Genomic DNA, 21,311 nt, shown 5'->3' with positions numbered 1-21,311 from the left:
AAATGCTGTTAGCGAGCAACCTATGAAGGCCGGCAAGGTACACGATGGTGGAGGTGGCCAAACACCACGCCCGACCGCCTTTGTCTCCCCTAGTGCTGATTTTGACACGTAGCGCCAGGCACGCAATTAAAGCAGAGTCGATCTAAGGGAGGCCCAGGACCAGTTCAGATTATAATCGTCAGTCAACATTGACCGTGAGCGTACATCGTCGGGTTCGTAGCGCAGTGTTAGTGTGGTCACGTCGCTGGATGTCTCAACATGCTGGGTGCAGTGCCGGCAAGAGAGGGGCCCGGTGGGCGCTGATTGACAGCGCTGGGTGGCACCACGCTTGGCGTGCAGTGCCAGCCCCTACAGGGCAGGGTGTGGGAGTGCCGGCCGTAGGAACGAGGTTACTGAAGGCCGTGGCACTCTGGTTGACCCCGGAGGACACGTGACCAGTTAAGTCTACAAAGGGGCCCCCCCAAGAGGGGACTGGGGGGGGGGGGTCACGTGGTTGGGACCCAGATCCTTCCCGAGGATTCTGGAAGGTGGGCGTGGCCAAGGGCGTATCCGGCCACGTCACAGAGGATCTCAGCCGGGTCCCCAGAGGGACCGGGGTTGTTGTTGTTCATCCTGGAAGCAACCTTCGTCGACGTTCTACCGAGTCTCCAACACGTGGACCCGGACCGAAGCTGTTGGTCCCGGTCCGTAGTAGCTCGTTACGTTGTAACTAGTGTAGTAACTAGTGTAGTAACTAGTGTAGTAACTAGTGTAGAAACTAGTGTAGCTAGCCTGGTAGTCACCACCAGGCTAGCTACACCAGTGACGTGGTAACTAGTGTAGTAACTAGTGTAGTAACTAGTGTAGCTAGCCTGGTAGTCACCACCACCAGGCTAGCTACACCAGTGACATAGTAACTAGTGTAGTAACTAGTGTAGTAACTAGTGTAGCTAGCCTGGTAGTCACCACCAGGCTAGCTACACCAGTGACGTGGTAACTAGTGTAGTAACTAGTGTAGCTAGCCTGGTAGTCACCACCACCAGGCTAGCTACACCAGTGACGTGGTAACTAGTGTAGTAACTAGTGTAGCTAGCCTGTAGTCATCACCAGGCTAGCTACACCAGTGACGTGGTAACTAGTGTAGTAACTAGTGTAGTAGCTAGTGTAGTAACTAGTGTAGTAACTAGTGTAGTAACTAGTGTAGCTAGCCTGGTAGCCACCACCAGGCTAGCTACACCAGTGACGTGGTAACTAGTGTAGTAACTAGTGTAGTAGCTAATGTAGTAACTAGTGTAGTAACTAGTGTAGTTAGCCTTGTGGTCACCACCACAGGGTGTTAATCTGTGAAGGGGAAAGTTACCCCGTGTGTTGGAACTCAATAAATGTGTTGCCTCCAAGTCTACGTCTGCGACTCAGTTGAACCCATGACATGAGCAACCACTACCCTACCGCTCCCCACTGCACACAAATCCTTGCACGAGACAAAGATCCTGCACACTCACAACACACCTTCAGCAGGCGACGTGGCCCAACTTTCACAAAAACACGCACGACCGCACCTGCCGTGAGCGATATTGGCGCACACAATGACTCCCACCACCATCACCACCACCGTCATCAACACCACCGTCATCGCCACCACCATCTGGGGGTGGCCACGCGAAACTTTTAACTGATATCAGCGACGTTAAGAAAACATTGAATAGAAACGAGGTGCACACGTGGAGCTGATAGTCACATTAAAATACATACGATGACACACAACAACGTCCCGAATAAGACGAACGAACAACAACAAAGATTATGAGACCTCCTTTGCCAGTAGCAAGATATAGTAATAGGTTTTTACCCATACTCTTTTGTTCTATTCGGTAAAGTCACGTAGGTAAAAAATTAAAACAACAAAAATCACGACGTTTCGGCCACAACACAAGCGGCCTTCATCAGGTGAAGGGACCAACCTGTCCAGCGGACAGCGTTGGAGTGCGCTGGACAGGTTGGTCCCTTCACCTGATGAAGGCCGCTTGTGTTGTGGCCGAAACGTCGTGATTTTTGTTGTTTTAAATTTTTTACCTACGTGACTTTACCGAATAGAAGCAAAGAGTATGGATCCTTGCAGTCACGGAAGCTTCAAATCTAGAAAGGTTTTTACCCTTTTATCTGGCACAAAAACTGACACCTTTATACAAGGGATCATGTTTGCAATAACCACAACACAAGCAGTCAAAATGCAAACAAAAAGAGACAACTCTGATAATGATATGCACTGTCCTTGAAAAACTACAACAAAAATCCTCCTTACAGCCTTAGACTTTTGGGGCAAGTGCTGTTAGCAAGCACTTATGAAGGCCGGCACGAGGGGGTGGGTGGCCAGCACCAAGCCCGACCACGCTTTTGAGTAAGACTACACACACGCGCAATTGCCCCATTAAGACTTTAACACACACACGCAACAAGACTCAAGCGCACACATGGGCAGACAACTTTACAAAGACGACGTCAGCAAACATACACAGCATTAAGACTTGCACACACCCACACCCACTTGCTCCATTAACACTGGAGTACTATGCACGCGAACACACACACATTAATTGGTCCGTAAGGACTCAAGCAAACACACAGACACAGGGTCCGCCGGGGACTCACGTGCCCCAGGTGCGGCTCCTCGCGTCCGGGTCAGAGCCACGCACAGAGCCAGCGCGATCCACCGCGGAGCCATCATCGTGCGTGGTGTAAACAGCCCAGGTCGGGACGCGAACTCCCGGACTCCACGAAACTCCACGGCCTCCGCTCTCCTCCGCGCGCCGACTCGCCACAGCTTCTTCGCTCCCTTCCTGCGCGAACGGACGGACGCAAGCCAAGTTGCTGCTGTTGACGCTGGGCAGGACTAGGGGGAGGGAGTCTACGACTCCAGCGAGCGGGCGCTGCCGGGCATCGCGACGCTGGGGCGAGGCGCGGGTGCCGATGCGGCGGAGACTTCGCAGCGGTCGCGCGCGCGCATCGCATGCGGGCGAGGCGCGCAACCCTCGGGTCCGACAACTCTTCTTCTATAGCCGTGTTCCTCGCTCACCCAGTCCCCCCCCCACACACACAACTCTCCCCTCCCTCCCTCCCTCTCTCTCCTCCCTCACGCATCACTCCGCCCTGCCCCCAGCTCACACGGAACGACCACATCTCTACAACTCTCGCCACAGGCAGCGCGTGCGCCGAGCAGCTCAGAGCGGCGCGAGGAGCCGAGCGGTAATCAGCGCTGCGCGTGCGGTTGCGTGGGTTAGAATGTGGTGAGCGGTCGTCGTGGTTGGAGGTGGCGGTTGTTGCTGGAGGTTGCTGGCGGTGATGCGTGAAGAGTTTTGGTTCGGAATGATGAGCCAATCGCGCGAGAGTTGCACCGCTAATTAGTGGCTCGCAGCCCGTTACCGGCCAGTGAGTGATTGACGACAGTTGCGGGGGGCTCCTCCGTTCCGGCCCCGGTGTTTGTGCTCTCGCGATCGTGAATGCGCATGGACACGCCGGGTGTGAAACAGGGACCAGGGAGACCCCGCCCAGCAACAGCGAGAGAGTCGAGCTCGTGGACATCGCGGAGAGAGCGGAGTTCATTGGAGAGCGATGGAGCCTCGCTCGAGCCCGAATTCCACCGAGGTCTCCAGTTCACCTTTGGACGTCGTGAATGTCCCGTACTCAGCGGGTTGTAAGGCGCTCTGAGAGATCTGACGCACCCAAAACGTGTGCCCTATATCAATAATATACATACACACGCATATATACACACACGTACCTATCGGATTATAAGACGCACCTCCAACGTTAGCTTTGAAATAGAGATGGGAAAAGTGCGACTTATAATCGGCACCTTCACAATTCACTTCACTCCAACAGGGCTGCACGGATGTGGCTGTGTGTAGCTGTGTAACCGTCTCTGAACACTGTGGATCTGTTTAGTTTGTGTACAGAGCAGCTTTGTGTGTGGGGCGGTGTTATGGACGTGTGGCTCTGTGTGTGCGGGGGGATGTGCCCACCCTTGCCACAACAGCTTTGTGTAGCTTTGTGTAGGCTACACGGGAGAGCGTTGTGTGCCTGAAGCTGCGCGTTTGCGTGTGACTTGTTAATGTGTGATTATGTTTGTGGCTTTGTTGGGAGCGAAGCGCTCCGAACTCGGATACTTGAGTTCGATTCCTGGCCACAGCTCCCATCAGTGGCGAACCGGTTCTGCATCTCCGCTAGGTCCATTCATCCTTAAATACAGCGATGAGTAAATAAGTACATACAGCGGTGAGTAAATAAGTAGACACAGTGGTGAGTAAATAAGTACACACAGCGATGAGTAAATAAGTACATACAGCGGAGAGTACATAAGTACACACAGTGGTGAGTAAATAAGTACACATAGTGGTGAGTAAATAAGTACACACAGTGGTGAGTAAATAAGTACACACAGCGGTGAGTAAATAAGTACACACAGCGGTGAGTAAATAAGTACACACAGTGGTGAGTAAATAAGTAGACACAGTGGTGAGTAAATAAGTACACACAGTGGTGAGTAAAGAAGTACAAACAGTGGTGAGTAAATAAGTACACATAGTGGTGAGTAAATAAGTACACAAGCGATGAGTAAATAAGTACACACAGCGGTGAGTAAATAAGTACACATAGTGGTGAGTAAGTAAGTACACACAGTCGTGAGTAAATAAGTACACACAGCGGTGAGTAAATAAGTACACATAGTGGTGAGTAAATAAGTACACATAGTGGTGAGTAAATAAGTACACACAGTGGTGAGTAAATAAGTAGACATAGTGGTGAGTAAATAAGTACACAGAGCGGTGAGTAAATAAGTACACACAGCGGTGAGTAAATAAGTACATATAGTGGTGAGTAAATAAGTACACATAGTGGTGAGTAAATAAGTACACACAGTGGTGAGTAAATAAGTACACATAGTGGTGAGTAAATAAGTAGACATAGTGGTGAGTAAATAAGTACACACAGCGGTGAGTAAATAAGTACACATAGTGGTGAGTAAATAAGTACACACAGTGGTGAGTAAATAAGTAGACACAGTGGTGAGTAAATAAGTACACATAGTGGTGAGTAAATAAGTACACACAGTGGTGAGTAAATAAGTACACACAGTGGTGAGTAAATAAGTACACACAGTGGTGAGTAAATAAGTACACACAGTGGTGAGTAAATAAGTACACATAGTGGTGAGTAAATAAGTAGACATAGTGGTGAGTAAATAAGTACACACAGTGGTGAGTAAATAAGTACACACAGTGGTGAGTAAATAAGTACACACAGTGGTGAGTAAATAAGTACACACAGTGGTGAGTAAATAAGTACACACAGTGGTGAGTAAATAAGTACACATAGTGGTGAGTAAATAAGTAGACATAATGGTGAGTAAATAAGTACACACAGTGGTGAGTAAATAAGTAGACACAGTGGTGAGTAAATAAGTAGACACAGTGTTGAGTAAATAAGTACACATAGTGGTGAGTAAATAAGTAGACATAGTGGTGAGTAAATAAGTACACACAGTGGTGAGTAAATAAGTACACAGTGGTGAGTAAATAAGTAGACATAGTGGTGAGTAAATAAGTACACACAGCAGTGAGTAAATAAGTACACATAGTGGTGAGTAAATAAGTAGACATAGTGGTGAGTAAATAAGTACACACAGTGGTGAGTAAATAAGTACACACAGTGGTGAGTAAATAAGTACACACAGTGGTGAGTAAATAAGTACACAAGCGGTCAGTAAATAAGTACACATAGTAGTGAGTAAATAAGTACACACAGTGGTGAGTAAATAAGTAGACATAGTGGTGAGTAAATAAGTACACACAGTGGTCAGTAAATAAGTACACATAGTGGTGAGTAAATAAGTACACACAGTGGTGAGTAAATAAGTACACATAGTGGTGAGTAAATAAGTACACATAGTAGTGAGTAAATAAGTACACACAGTGGTGAGTAAATAAGTACACACAGTGGTGAGTAAATAAGTACACACAGTGGTGAGTAAATAAGTACACAAGCGGTCAGTAAATAAGTACACATAGTAGTGAGTAAATAAGTACACACAGTGGTGAGTAAATAAGTAGACATAGTGGTGAGTAAATAAGTACACACAGTGGTCAGTAAATAAGTACACACAGTGGTGAGTAAATAAGTAGACATAGTGGTGAGTAAATAAGTACACAAGCGGTCAGTAAATAAGTACACACAGCGGTGAGTAAATAAGTACACATAGTGGTGAGTAAATAAGTACACACAGCGGTGAGTAAATAAGTAGACACAGTGATGAGTAAATAAGTACACACAGTGGTGAGTAAATAAGTACACAAGCGGTCAGTAAATAAGTACACATAGTAGTGAGTAAATAAGTACACACAGTGGTGAGTAAATAAGTAGACACAGTGGTGAGTAAATAAGTACACACAGTGGTGAGTAAATAAGTAGACACAGTGGTGAGTAAATAAGTACACACAGTGGTGAGTAAATAAGTACACACAGTGGTGAGTAAATAAGTACACACAGTGGTGAGTAAATAAGTAGACAGCGGTGAGTAAATAAGTAGACACAGTGGTGAGTAAATAAGTACACAAGCGATGAGTAAATAAGTACACAAGCGATGAGTAAATAAGTACACACAGCGGTGAGTAAATAAGTACACAAGCGATGAGTAACCCAGATCTTTGGGAGAGACAAATGCGGCCGGGCGTGGTTCCGGCCACCCACCCCCTCGTGTACCGCTCCGGCCTGAACACGTTCTCGCTAACAGCACCTGCCCCACCAGTCTGTTAAAGGCTATGCGGGTAACATTTGTGTTTGTGACGTATGAATAAGAAACGGCATGCGAGCCAAAATCATGTTGTGTGAGCCGTGCGTACGCAGAGCCTCACTCGGGCGTCGTGTGTTTGTCGGTGTGTGTGTGTACGAACCAGAGTGTAGTGTGTACGAACCAGTGTGTAGTCTATACGAACCAGTGTGTAGTCTGTACGAACCAGTGTGTAGTCTGTACGAACCAGTGTGTACGAACCAGTGTGTACGAACCCGTGTGTAATCTGTACGAACCAGTGTGTAGTCTGTACGAACCCGTGTGTAGTCTGTACGAACCAGTGTGTAGTCTGTACGAACCAGTGTGTACGAACCAGTGTGTAGTCTGTACGAACCAGTGTGTAGTCTGTACGAACCAGTGTGTACGAACCAGTGTGTTGTCTGTACGAACCCGTGTGTAGTCTGTACGAACCAGTGTGTACGAACCAGTGTGTAGTCTGTACGAACCCGTGTGTAGTCTGTACGAACCAGTGTGTACGAACCAGTGTGTAGTCTGTACGAACCAATGTTTTACGAACCAGTGTATAGTCTGTACGAACCCGTGTGTAGTCTGTACGAACCAGTGTGTACGAACCAGTGTGTAGTGTGTACGACCCAGTGTGTACAAACCAGTGTGTAGTGTGTACGAACCAGTGTGTACGAACCAGTGTGTAGTGTGTACGACCCACTGTGTACGAACCAGTGTGTAGTGTGTACGAACCAGTGTGTACGAACCAGTGTGTAGTGTGTACGACCCAGTGTGTACGAACCAGTGTGTAGTGTGTACGAATCAGTGTGTACGAACCAGTGTGTACGAACCAGTGTGTACGAACCAGTGTGTAGTGTGTACGATCCAGTGTTTACGAACCAGTGTGTAGTGTGTACGAACCCGTGTGTACGAACCAGTGTGTAGCGTGTACGAACCCGTGTGTACGAACCCGTGTGTAGTCTGTACGAGACCTGGGGTGTGGGTGGGCAGTTTACAAAAAAACATTCTCGTCTGACCCTCTCCCCCCTCGTTGGGAAGCCGAATCCCCGAGGATGAACGCAATCTCCAGCACCGGGGATGAGATCGGGAGACCCCCTGCACGGTCATGAATCCCAGAACCGCGTCGCCTGGCGCTGGCGCGCCCCCTAGCGACCAGCGGACCGCGCCTCGGGTTTGAGAATGTTGGGGCAAGACGCTGGGGGATGCTTTGACGCGGAGCGCTCAGAGGCTCTCTGAAGACTGAGCCGAACTCGGAGGAGAAACCCCCAGGTCTGGTTCAGATGCCACACGGGGGTCTCATCTGAAAGGCGCGAACGCAACGTGGGCGCACGTCAGCAATTGCACGAATTACTGCGCCGAGCCTCGGGCTGCACGCGGGACACGGGTGAGGTGACACACGAGTGAGATGACACACGAGTGAGGTGACACACGAGTGAGGTGACACACGAGTGAGATGACACACGAGTGAGGTGACACACGAGTGAGATGACACACGAGTGAGGTGACACACGAGTGAGATGACACACGAGTGAGGTGACACACGAGTGAGGTGACACACGAGTGAGATGAGACACGAGTGAGATGACACACGAGATGACACACGAGTGAGGTGACACGCGAGTGAGGTGACACACGAGTGAGATGACACACGAGTGAGGTGACACACGAGATGACACGCGAGTGAGGTGACACACGAGTGAGGTGACACACGAGTGAGATGACACACGAGTGAGGTGACACACGAGTGAGATGACACACGAGTGAGGTGACACACGAATGAGGTGACACACGAGTGAGATGACACACAAGTGAGATGACACACGAGTGAGATGACACACGAGTGAGATGACACACGAGTGAGATAACACACGAGTGAGGTGACACACGAGTGAGATGACACACGAGTGAGGTGACACACGAATGAGGTGACACACGAGTGAGATGACACACGAGTGAGGTGGCACACGAATGAGGTGACACACGAGTGAGATGACACACGAGTGAGATGACACACGAGTGAGATGACACACGAGTGAGATGACACACGAGTGAGGTGACACACGAGTGAGATGACACACGAGTGAGATGACACACGAGTGAGATGACACACGAGTGAGTAGACACACGAGTGAGATGACACACGAGTGAGGTGACACACGAGTGAGATGACACACGAGTGAGGTGACACACGAATGAGGTGACACACGAGTGAGATGATACACGAGTGAGATAACACACGAGTGAGATGACACACGAGTGAGATGACACACGAGTGAGATGACACACGAGTGAGATGACACACGAGTGAGATGACACACGAGTGAGGTGACACACGAGTGAGATGACACACGAGTGAGGTGACACACGAGTGAGGTGACACACGAGTGAGATGACACACGAGTGAGGTGACACACGAGCGGGATGACACACGAGTGAGGTGACACACGAGTGAGGTGACACACGAGTGAGGTGACACGCGAGTGAGGTGACACATGGGTGAAACTGGAATCCGTGAGCGTACAGGTGGAGGGACTGGTCAAGTGGCACAGTTGAACTTTGATGAAGTGAAACAACATCAGCACGCTCCTCAACAACACTGTGGCCTTAAAATAAATATTATCGGTGACGTTTCGGGAAATGGCCCTTCTTCAAAGCACGTGAATATCACCGTACTCAGCGGGTAATAAGACGGGGGGGGGGGGGGGGTCACGGTTCGATTACTCGGCGCGAATTGTGGACTGCGCGTGCGGCGCCTCTCGATGTGGACTCTGCGGTGTTTGTCTCTCAGCCTCGTAGCAGCGCTCGCGAGCCGAGGAAGGGGGCGAGTCTGTGAGTCATCAAACAAATCGTCGTCGTCATCGTCGTCGTCATCATCATCGTCATCATCGTCGTCATCATCGTCGTCATCATCGTCATCATCGTCATCATCATTGTCGTCATCATCGTCATCATCGTCATCGTCGTCATCATCGTCGTCGTAATCATCGTCATCATCATCGTCATCATCGTCATCATTATCGTCATCATCGTCGTCGTCATCATCGTCATCATCATCGTCATCATCGTCGTCGTCATCATCGTCATCATCATCGTCATCATCGTCATGGTCATCATCGTCATCATCATCGTCGTCATCATCGTCATCATCGTCATCATCGTCATCATCATCGTCGTCATCATCTTCATCGTCATCATCGTCGTCATCGTCATTATCGTCGTCGTCATCATCGTCGTCGTCATCATCGTCATCATCATCATCGTCATCATCGTCGTCGTCATCATCGTCATCATCATCGTCATCATCGTCATGGTCATCATCGTCATCATCATCGTCGTCATCATCGTCATCATCGTCATCATCGTCATCATCATCGTCGTCATCATCTTCATCGTCATCATCGTCGTCATCGTCATTATCGTCGTCGTCATCATCGTCGTCGTCATCATCGTCATCATCATCATCGTCATCATCGTCATGGTCATCATCGTCATCATCATCGTCGTCATCATCGTCGTCATCGTCATCATCGTCATCATCATCGTCGTCATCATCTTCATCGTCGTCATCTTCATCGTCGTCATCGTCATTATCTTCATCGTCGTCATCGTCATTATCGTCGTCGTCGTCATCGTCGTCGTCGTCGTCGTTATCGTCATCGTCGTCGTCGTCATCATCATCGTCGTCGTCGTCGTCATCATCGCGGGAGAGGACCGCGCTCCCTCCCCGCGCGCTCTCCGCTCCTCGCGACGCCCGGTGCCCCAGCAGCCCACTTAGGGTGGCTCCCTGTGGCGATCCCATCGAGGAGCCCTTTGTGTCCATCCACTGCTACGCCGTGGCGGCCTGCGACTTGTTTGACCATACTTCACCACGGTGGGCAGGTTGCTGCAGGTGGTGATGGGCCAGGAGCGGTTCGCGCACCACTCACAGCCGCTGACATTTGTTTTAGCGGGAGAATTGAACTCGGGTCGCCAGATTCGCAGAGCCGTTTTCAAATCCACTACTGTATGAAGGCCTTCCCACCACCACCACCACGCCGTGTGGGTCATGGGAGTTTGACAGGGAGCATGGTAGTTAGTTTACATATCGCATCCTACTGTGTGTACTCGTGCCCTTGTAGTCCGACTCGGATTATGAAGTTGGCACAGAACACTGCCCGCGTTCGAGGGGGATACCCATCTCCGCGCGGAGAGGGAAACGCCAAGCGAGCAGAGCGCGAGATTAGCGGACTTGAGCAGAAGGCGGTCGTGTTCGATGCCCGTGAAGCCCCAACAGCAACAGCCGACTGACTGCTGTAAAGGGAGAACACAAAATGGAGCGGAGAGAGGAAGCTGCCTTGCTCAGGGCTCAGAGGTCAGAGCGACGAGTCGGCACCCATCAAATCCCTGCTCACAACCTGGGCTCAGCCACTGCCCGTCATTAAACCGGGGGCTCGAGTGATGACGAGTGGATGGTCACCAAATGATGCAAGAACACATATCTTAATGAAGAAGTCGAATTCATCTCTCTCATCGCTCTCTTGTTGCATCTCACTTCTCTCAGCTAACTCCATCTCTTGTCCAACTCGTTTCACTACATATCTGCCTCATCTATATCTCACGTTATCTCATTTACATATCCATTTCTCTAATCATACTCTTTGGGTCTTTCGGTAAAGTCACGTAGATATTAGAAAAATAAAATAATAATAATTTATTATTTTACCGAAAGACCCAAAGAGTATTAATTCCTGCAGTCACGAAAGCTTAAAGTCAAGATTTATTTCTCTAATTATCTCATCTCACGACATCACAATAACAGTAATATTGTCAAGTTGTAACGCGCAGGAAAGAGAGAACGGTCTCAGAGGGACGAGGAGGAGGAACCGCAGACGGGGAGCGAGCGAGCGGGCAGCAGCAGCCGCATCCACGTGGTGCCACGTCACCCGCGTCTCTCTCTCAATTTCTGCTCGTCCATTTGGCGACTATCCACCACTGGCCCTTTCCCCCTGTGCACTGCCGCACTGGCATGTCGACCACGTGGTGTCCGCCTAATTATGAATGCTAATGGCAGACTTGCCCCGCTCGGTGTGTGACAAGAGGCCACTCTAAATCAACTGCTGAATTAGGCATCAAAGGTGCAATCAACCGCACGACGCCCTTTGATTGCGACTGCGTTTGATCGCGTGGATAATTGTGTGGATGCACTGGGGTAACGAGTGATACCTGAACACGTCCCGTTTGCAGCCCTGAGCCCGTGTTGGAAATTCTACATTCCTACGGCGGGGGACAGTGTCTACAGAGGGACAACTGCAAAGTGGTACTCACTTAATCTACTGCAGAGGGATGTTGGGCCGAATAAAGCCTCGAATAGGGTTTGAACTCGCCACCTTCCGCTGGCGAGACGCTCACTCAACCGCTGAGCCACCTATCCGGATAGGTGGAGGTAAAGGCGCAGCGCTGCAGTTACCCCTGGAGCAGCAGCACCCGCACGCGCGTCATCACGTCGCGTGCCAGGTGCTCTGTGGATCTCTACGATCGCAGTATCGTGAGGGAAAATAGCGGAAGCTTGGAGGGACGTTTCATCCAGCAGTGGACAAATTATACTCATGATGATGATGACACCGGAGTGCTCTTGAAGTATTGTCGAGGAGCGGTGGCGCAGTGGTTAGTACGCTACGCTACGAACCCCGGCGAGCTGTGAATTCGATTCCTGCTCATGGCCCAACATCATTGGCGATAATCTAAACAGGTCCTGGGTCTGCCCTCGATCGATCCTGTCTTAAATGAGGACCTGGTGCGGTGAGTAAACGCCGGCACTGGAAATTATAAAACATGCGGCCAGGCGAGGTTCTGGCCACACCACCGCCTCCTCCCCCATGACACACCGGGCTGGCCTTAATAGGTGCTCGCGAACAGCACTAACCCCAACAGTCTACGGCTATAGGGGTCGTCTTTGTCTCACTTGCAGGCAGCGTCTCTCCGTACCGTGACAAAAACAGCCGCTTTAGAACCCGTCCTGTGATCCGGGGGAGAGGAGGTCGCGCACACATCGTCACCTCCACCTCATCATCGTCGTCACCTCCACCTCATCATCGTCGTCACCTCCGCCTCATCATCGTCATCACCTCCACCTCATCGTCGTCGTCACCTCCGTCTCATTATCGTCGTCACCTCCACCTCATCATCGTCGTCACCTCCACCTCCTCATCGTCATCACCTCCACCTCATCGTCGTCGTCACCTCCGCCTCATCGTCGTCGTCACCTCCGCCTCATCGTCGTCGTCACCTCCACCTCATCATCGTCGTCGTCACTGGGGCCGCGCTGACATTCCCTTCGGCTGTGCCACGGCGTCGAGAAGCGCCCCCGGCTCCACGCCGCGGGCTGAGGTCCACGGCCAACAAGAAGCGTGGTGAAGTTGGGTTAAACCGCGCGAGTCAGTGTCGGTCACGCAGTGTCGCCTTCCCACAGCAGCTGCTTGCATTGACAAAGGGCTGTAAATGAATGTAGCCATTATGACAATCCCACTCCGTTTTCCTGCAACGACGCCTTAATAGTCAGATCCCCCCAGGCTTATCAGCAGCACACTCACCTGCGCAGGTGTCTCTCATCTGCCTCGACCTTCCAGGTGCGAGCAGAGACCGGAGATGCGTCTCGCAACTGGGACAATGACGATTCCTCGAAGAGCTGGGAGGGCAAGGGGGTAGAAGGTAAGGGGGCTTAGAGCAGGCTGCCCTCTGCCCTGCCCATCCCGACCTGACCCTCCTCCCCCAAATCGCAGCCACAGCAACAAGGCTACGTCAATGCACTAATTGGGCTGGTGGTGTCGGCCTGGGCATGTCCTCCAAGGCCCGATAATGACTGCATGAGGCGCACGTTAACGAGCTTAAGCGGATGCACCTCGCACGTGCTGAGATCAAGAGGATGCGATTTTCTGGTCCTGCTCCTTCGCTAGGTCCACTCGGCCATAAATGAGCACTTGGAGCGGTGTGAAATATACATCAGCAGCGGGGAGATAGATAAGCACTGTACAGCTTACAGCACTTGCCGCAACGGTCTCTGTAGACTACACGGGGCGCGTTTGTCTTTGTCTACGTGCCTCGTTTTAACCTCAAGATCATTCTACGTGAAAAGAGCACCCAATAATAATATTATTAATCATCGGCCATGATTGATAATCCACTGCTGACAGAAGGCCTCTTCAAGCCATTCCGCACCTGCACATGAGCTCATTGCATCGCTCCATCGTGCTTTCTTCTCGGGTGTGTTCCCTCCTTTGACTGCCACTCCACCACTCGTATCAAGCACCAACTTGAGACGAATGATGGGGTGGGAGCCCTCCGTCTCCCTCTCCCCTGCACCGTTCGCATATCCGTTGCCATTCTGAGTCTCTACGTGAGTCTGTGCCTCTGTGCGAGTCTATGAGTCTCTGTGCGAGTCGATGCGTCTCTGTGCGAGTCGATGCGTGTCTGTGTCGGTCTACGTCTCTGTGAGAGGCTATGAGTCTCTGAGTCTCTATGAGGGTCTATGAGTCTCTATGAGGGTCTATGAGTCTCTATGAGGGTCTATGAGTCTCTATGAGAGTCTATGAGACTCTATGAGGGTCTATGAGTCTCTATGAGAGTCTATGAGTCTCTATGAGAGTCTATGAGTCTCTATGAGAGTCTATGAGTCTCTATGAGGGTCTATGAGTCTCTATGAGAGTCTATGAGTCTCTATGAGAGTCTATGAGTCTCTATGAGAGTCTATGAGTCTCTATGAGGGTCTATGAGTCTCTATGAGAGTCTATGAGTCTCTATGAGAGTCTATGAGTCTCTATGAGGGTCTATGAGTCTCTATGAGAGTCTATGAGTCTCTATGAGAGTCTATGAGTCTCTGTGCGAGTCGATGAGTCTCTATGAGAGTCTATGAGTCTCTATGAGTCGCTGATCTCCATTGCCCTTCTATTCCATCTTTATTTTGTCTTCTCAACACGTTCCCGAACGATCTAAGTCTCGCCTCCCTCACCTTCTCTAGAATATTTGCAATAGTCACGAAGGCTCTCACTTGATCGAGCCACCTTCTTTCCCTTGAGATTTTCCCAACAATAAAAGTGCGCTGTAGAGTCATATAGCCCAAATAACCCATAAACATTAGCAATGAAGAGACGTTTCTATAGGATTCCTGAATTATCGGCAAGCGGAGAACCTCGCGTTACATAATTCAGCAGCGTGGAAGGCGGAGAGAGAGCACGAAGCTCTTTCAAGATAAATTTGGACAAATTAGGAGTGTCTCGGAGTGGTCTGAAGAGAGGGCCCTTCAATAAAAGCAGTCGGTATACGTTTATGAGGATGTTTCCTTTCTGTGGGCCGTGGGCTTTAACGAGCGTCTGATCGCTCCGCGCGCTCCATGGAATATTCATCGCGCTCGGCCAGCGCAGCGCGGCTTCCCCGTCTCGCAGCGACGGGGAACTCTGACGAGCGACTAACTCAACAACGCTTCCGCCGGCCGCCGCGGTGATCGGAGCTGACGTGCCGACACGAATGGTCGGCTCGGAGTGCGTCCCTTCTCAAACGAGCTCACCTCCTGTTTACAGTCCTGAGCCAGTGCTGGCCAATCTACATTCATACGGCGGGGGCAAGTCTATCCGTAGGAAAACCGCGGGTGACTTCCCTGCAGAGTTATAGTCGCTTTATCGACCTCAAAGCGATGATGGAATTAGTTAACTAAACAAACCGGCAGTTGAACTCGCAACCTTCCCATTGCGAGCCACTCGCTCGACCGCCGAGCCAGCTGGCCGGGTAGATCACAGTCGGGATAAAGGTGCAGCCCTGCAATAGCTTGCTCACGCCGCATGAACGACAATGCAATGTATGTTTGGGTGATTTTGGTTTTGTTTGGGTGATTCTGGTTTTGTTTGGGTGATTTGGTTTTTGTTTGGGTGATTTTGTTTTTGTTTGGGTGATTTTGGTTTTGTTTGGGTAATTTTGGTTTTGTTTGGGTGATTCTGGTTTTGTTTGGGTGATTTTGGTTTTGTTTGGGTGATTTTGGTTTTGTTTGGGTGATTTTGGTTTTTGTTTGGGTGATTGTTTTGTTTGGGTGATTTTGTTTTTTGGTTGGGTGATTCTGGTTTTGTTTAGGTGATTTTGGTTGTGTTTGGGTGATTTTGTTTTTTGTTTGGGTGATTATTGTTTTGTTTGGGTGATTTTGGTTTTTGTTTGGGTGATTTTGGTTTTTGTTTGGGTGATTTTGGTTTTGTTTGGGTGATTTTTGTTTTGTTTGGGTGATTTTTGTTTGATCAATGGGAGTTTGGCTCCGAGTGGGAGGAAGACGGACGGGGGAGCTGGAGGACCCCCACCACGAACACGAGGGCAGAACAACTCCAGGGGCCGCGCGGACGGGGCCCGCAACTTTACGGGCTGAAGCCTGGGACTTCGGATTCTGAGAGGCCCCCCACTCATCACGAGTATGTAAGCACTGTGTAAGCACTATGTAAGTACTATGTAAGTACTATGCATCTCGATTACTTTATAATGGATGGAATGCAAGACTATAGCGCCAATCGTTCCTCTTGAGTAATATGGTAATTAAATCCAAACCATCACTTCACTACAAATTATACGCTGATATTAAACAATTTAGTTCGGCTTAACTTTGATGTAGCTGCCAATAAACTGCAACTTGAATCGCTACCAATGAGATCTTCTCTCAAAACTGCTCTAGAGGAGCTGTACACCCCTAGCTGCCACTGCTATTCATTGGCGTAAAATAAAATAAAATGTTTCGCTCCGGATGACGCTGCAAAGTATTATCTGTATTTTGATTTAGCGTGCTGATCTTAAAGGTGCATTGAAAAATTTGATACTCCAACTGATGCTTCTATTGTTGTGTAGTAACTCATGCAGCCAGCTATGGCTCTAGGATTTGGTGTTACATGTTATTTATGTAGTTCATTGTAAAAATTAGGTCACAGTCCCTATGATCACTGTTACGTTGCAATTATGGCTATATTTTTTGGTGATTTCGAAAAGTTTTTTGGTTTGGACATGTTTGTTTTGTTGTAGTACGGAGTTAGACTGATGGCCTTAATCTAAGTTTTCTTGTGGTTGTTGTTGTTTGACTTGCATCCCACTGGGATTTTTTGCACACAGCGTTGGTGTACGGTGCTTTTTTCAGGAATATTTAGCTGTTTTTTTCATGGATTTTCTGTTTGCACAGTCACATAGTCACTTTAAGATGTTTTTCTTGTTCGTGTTTTTGTTTGTTGCGGTTGCACCCGATTCAAGAGCCCAATGGCTCACAGGGCTATACCAAATAAACAAACTGAAACTGAACAGATTTCAGGAGCATGTGCTATGAAGGCACGCACACACACAGACTGAGCGCTCTATCTTATGTATTAATTACAATTCGTGCATCACATTCACAACTATAACCGCAACCACCACGGCGAGTAACTCTGGAGAGTTTACCACCGGGTATGGCTGGGGCGATAAAAGAGTCGAGGGAAGGAAGTTAAAGGCGTACAGCCCTTCCCCGAAGCAATAAGAGTCCCGGGGACCCCTCCAACCTAATCCGTCCCCGTGCACGCGGGACACATGGAGCCTTCGACAACCGCGTGCTCATCGCAGACACCCGCATGGATCGACCCCGTCCCTGGTCCAGGCGGGGTCGGGGTGGTCAGTCGTGCCCAGACTTGCCCCGACATGCCCTGACCTGTGCCCCTCTGCAGCCTCTGACTCGAGACCTCCACTCCATCTCCCGCTGTGACTCCCGGCTGTTTGTGACGTGTCGAGTGTTTGCTGTTCAATTGCCAAACAGGATGGTCCAGCCACTTTTTAACAAACACTACCTGAAGACCCGCGTTCGAGTCCCGCTCACGGCCAACACCAGAGACGATTATCTCAACCGGTCCTGGGTCTCCCCTAGGTCGACTCGGCCTCAAATGAGTACCTGGTGCGGTGTGTAAACATCGCCACTGGGGAGACAAAGGCGGCCAGTCGTGATGCTGGACACCCACCCCCTCGTGTGCCGTTCCAGCCTTCATTGGTGCTCGCTAACAGTACTTGCCCCTGCAGTCTGTTCAGGCTACACGGCGGACCTTTGTCTTGTGTGTGTGCCTGAGTTATGTTGAGTATGTGTCTGTGTTATGTTGTGTGTCTGTGTTATGTTGAGTGTGTGTTATTTTGAGTGTGTGTGTCTGTGTTGTGTTGAGTGTGTGTCTGTGTTATGTTGTGTGTGTGGCTGTGTTATGTTGAGTGTGTGTCTGTGTTATGTTGAGTGTGTGTCTGTGTTATGTTGAGTGTGTGTCTGTGTTATGTTGTGTGTGTTATGTTGAGTGTGTGTGTTATTTTGAGTGTGTGTGTGTGTGTTATGTTGTGTGTATGTTTTATGTTGAGTGTGTGTGTTGTTGAGTGTGTGTGTGTGTGTTATGTTGAGTGTCTGTGTGTTATGTTGAGTGTGTGCATATGTTATGTTGAGTGTGTATGTGTTATGTTGAGTATGTGTGTGTTATGTTGATTATGTGTGTGTGTTATGTTGAGTGTGTGTGTGTTATGTTGAGTGTGTGTGTGTGTTATGTTGTGTGTATGTTTTATGTTGAGTGTGTGTTTTGTTGAGTGTGTGTGTGTTATGTTGAGTGTCTGTGTGTTATTTTGAGTGTGTGCATATGTTATGTTGAGTGTGTATGTGTTATGTTGAGTGTGTGTGTGTTATGTTGATTATGTGTGTGTGTTGTGTTGAGTGTGTGTGTGTTATGTTGAGTGTGTGTTTGTTATGTTGTGTATATGTGATGTTGAGTATGTGTGTGTGTCATGTTGAGTATATGTGCGTGTTATGTTGTGTGTATGTGATGTTGAGTGTGTGTGTTATGTTGAGTGTGTGTGTTATGTTGTGTGTGTATGTGATGTTGAGTGTGTGTGTTATGTTGAGTATGTGTGTGTGTTATGTTGTGTGTCTGTGTTATGTTGAGTGTGTGTTATTTTGAGTGTGTGTGTCTGTGTTGTGTTGAGTGTGTGTCTGTGTTATGTTGTGTGTGTGGCTGTGTTATGTTGAGTGTGTGTCTGTGTTATGTTGAGTGTTTGTCTGTGTTATGTTGAGTGTGTGTCTGTGTTATGTTGTGTGTTATGTTGAGTGTGTGTGTGTTATTTTGAGTGTGTGTGTGTTATGTTGTGTGTATGTTATGTTGAGTGTGTGTGTTGTTGAGTGTGTGTGTGTGTGTTATGTTGAGTGTCTGTGTGTTATTTTGAGTGTGTGTATATGTTATGTTGAGTGTGTATGTGTTATGTTGAGTGTGTGTTATGTTGAGTATGTGTGTGTGTGTTATGTTGAGTGTGTGTGTGTTACGTTGAGTGTGTGTTTGTTATGTTGTGTGTATGTGATGTTGAGTATGTGTGTGTGTCATGTTGAGTATATGTGCGTGTTATGTTGTGTGTATGTGATGTTGAGTGTGTGTGTTATGTTATGTGTGTGTTATGTTGAGTGTGTGTTATGTTTTGAGACCTCCTTTACCAGTAACAAGATATAGGAATAGGTTTTACCCTTTAAACTGGCACAAAAACTGACACCTTTATTCAAGGCATCATGTTTGCAATAACCACAACACAAGCAGTCAAAATGCAAACAAAAAAGACAACTCTGATAATAATATGCACTGTCCTTGAATTTGATTGGTCCACACCCAAGACACCTTTTCTTAGAGCCTAGTCTCCATTGGTGTTGGACCAGAAGACGCCAAAAGGCGTACAACTCAAAAACAGCGCACTATCAGAGTATTGAGGGCTCGGGGTGAGAATTTACATTATGAGACCTCCTTTACCAGTAACAAGATATAGGGATAGGTTTTACCCTATAAACTGGCACTAGGCTCTAAGAAAAGCTGTCTCGGGTGTGGACCAATCAAATTCAAGGACAGTGCATATTATTATCAGAGTTGTCTTTTTTGTTTGCATTTTGACTGCTTGTGTTGTTGTTATTGCAAACATGATGCCTTGAATAAAGGTGTCAGTTTGTGTGCCTGTTTGAAGGGTAAAACCTATTCCTATGTGTGTTGTGTTGTGTGTATGTGATGTTGAGTATGTGCGTGTTATGTTGAGTGTGTGTTATGTTGTGTGTATGTGATGTTGTGTGTGTGTGTGTGTGTTACGTTGATTGTGTGTTACGCCGGCTCTGTCCATGGCTGTCTCCCCACTGCGTCGTCGTCATCGGCAACGAGCCGCGTGTCCGGGCACCAGGCACCGGTCTCAGGTGAGCCGAGCCGTCAGGAACGGGGCCACCGGCCAGCCACGGTTTCACGTGCCAACTATGACGCCATATCACGTGTCGGCCCTGACCAATTAGCCGTCCATGCCCAGAGTGCAGTCTCTGGGCACGGCGTCACTGTCATCATCTTCGCCACGTGTTCGCAAATCCGCCTTGATCTCCGTCCCCAGTGAGTCGGATATGCGACGCGGCGTACTTACCTTCTTTTTGGGATGTAAAAGCAGCATCGTTTGTAGTGATTTATAATAATCGGAGATGTACACTCGGTCTGGTCTGTGCCTATCTGCGGGGACGGGGATCAGGGAACCTGCGGTCCGACAGCAGCTCCCTGCACTCTGCCCATTCCTGCTCACCACGTAGCCGGATGGTCGTCCATCCAAGCGCTACCCAGGCTCGAAATCCTACTGAGCTTTTGAGCTCTTACTTTTGGGGGCATACCGTGTGATTTTTGACATCGATAGGTCACTTTTCAGAGCTGTGTGTATTTATATCAAAATATAACACCGTCAATCAATTACAACAGCGACAAGCTTCAGCATGACATAATGCAACCTTACCCTTGCCTGTATTGAATCTCGTTAAGAGGATTGAAGAAGACTCGCCATTGCCACTCGCGCCTCGCTGGCACGCGGGGCAGTGGTGTAAGGAGTGCGTCTCTCCACTGCGGGGCTAGATGGTGTTCAGGACGTTCACACATGTTTCACCACCGTACCCTCATCGGGATGCGTGCTTGCGATGTTTGCGCATTTAATCGTGCTCCGTTCTCTCATCACATTTCATACATTTCCGTGCGGCGCTAATTGCTCGATCGTTGCGGCGCATTTGCCCGCGTGCGCCACGATTTGTTTTGACGGCGGCAAAAACTAAAAACGGTGGCAAGAGGAGAGGATGCCCACATCCTCAGACATCGCGGGAGGGCCACGTTGCCTCCCTCCTGATACAGCCTGCGGGCGCGTGGGGCCCTCCTCCTGTTCAGCTGGATAGACCACAGGGGCAAGAGCTGTTCATAACATAATAGTGATTATCATTATTACAATTTAGAAACCTTATTAAATCCACCGCTGATGAAAGCCTCCCCATGCTGTGCCGGTCGCGATGGGGCAGGGCGGGGAACGGGGTGGTTTGTCCATACTTCACCACACACTGTTCACAGCGAGAGGGCGGGCGGGGCGGGTTGAAATTTCACTCGCCGCTGATGTTCGCCGTGGCTGGCAATTGGACTCGGGTCGCGAGGTTAATAGCGCGGTGCGCGCTAACCACTGTCCCACCATTCCCCCGCAGTTCCGTTAAGCGAACGCCGCTGCC

The 21,311-nt window shown here is 49.2% G+C and overlaps 1 protein-coding gene and 1 long non-coding RNA gene across 8 annotated transcripts in view; one reads left to right on the top strand and one right to left on the bottom strand.

Annotated features, from left to right (window-relative positions):
• LOC116945127 (receptor-type tyrosine-protein phosphatase kappa-like) overlaps positions 1 to 13,466 on the bottom strand; it is a 249,301-nt gene extending 235,835 nt beyond the window's left edge. For 3 of the 7 annotated variants that reach the window (XM_032959279.2, XM_032959274.2, XM_032959276.2), the window contains exon 1: positions 2,629 to 3,019. In XM_032959279.2, the coding sequence (XP_032815170.2) occupies positions 2,629 to 2,704 (76 nt within the window). In that variant the 5' untranslated portion in view covers positions 2,705 to 3,019. Of the gene's footprint in view, positions 1 to 2,628; positions 3,020 to 3,399; positions 4,370 to 13,359 lie in introns of those variants that run through there. The other 4 variants (XM_032959275.2, XM_032959272.2, XM_032959269.2 and 1 more) reach the window with 3 other exon arrangements.
• The window catches only part of LOC142925664 (uncharacterized), a 26,705-nt gene continuing 8,525 nt past the window's right edge, over positions 3,132 to 21,311 (top strand). Inside the window, exons 1-2 of the long non-coding RNA XR_012942615.1 lie at positions 3,132 to 3,222; positions 16,055 to 21,311. The exon at positions 16,055 to 21,311 is cut by the window's right edge and continues 8,525 nt beyond it. This is a non-coding gene — a long non-coding RNA (uncharacterized LOC142925664). The remainder of the gene's footprint in view (positions 3,223 to 16,054) is intronic.

Source organism: Petromyzon marinus, chromosome 23, assembly GCF_048934315.1.
Source record: "Petromyzon marinus isolate PM22_M1 ecotype Great Lakes invasive population chromosome 23, UKy_Petmar_22M1.pri1.0, whole genome shotgun sequence".
Classification (NCBI taxonomy): domain Eukaryota; kingdom Metazoa; phylum Chordata; class Hyperoartia; order Petromyzontiformes; family Petromyzontidae; genus Petromyzon; species Petromyzon marinus.
Note: the sequence above shows the minus strand (reverse complement) of the source record. Positions and strands in the feature narration are given on the sequence as shown.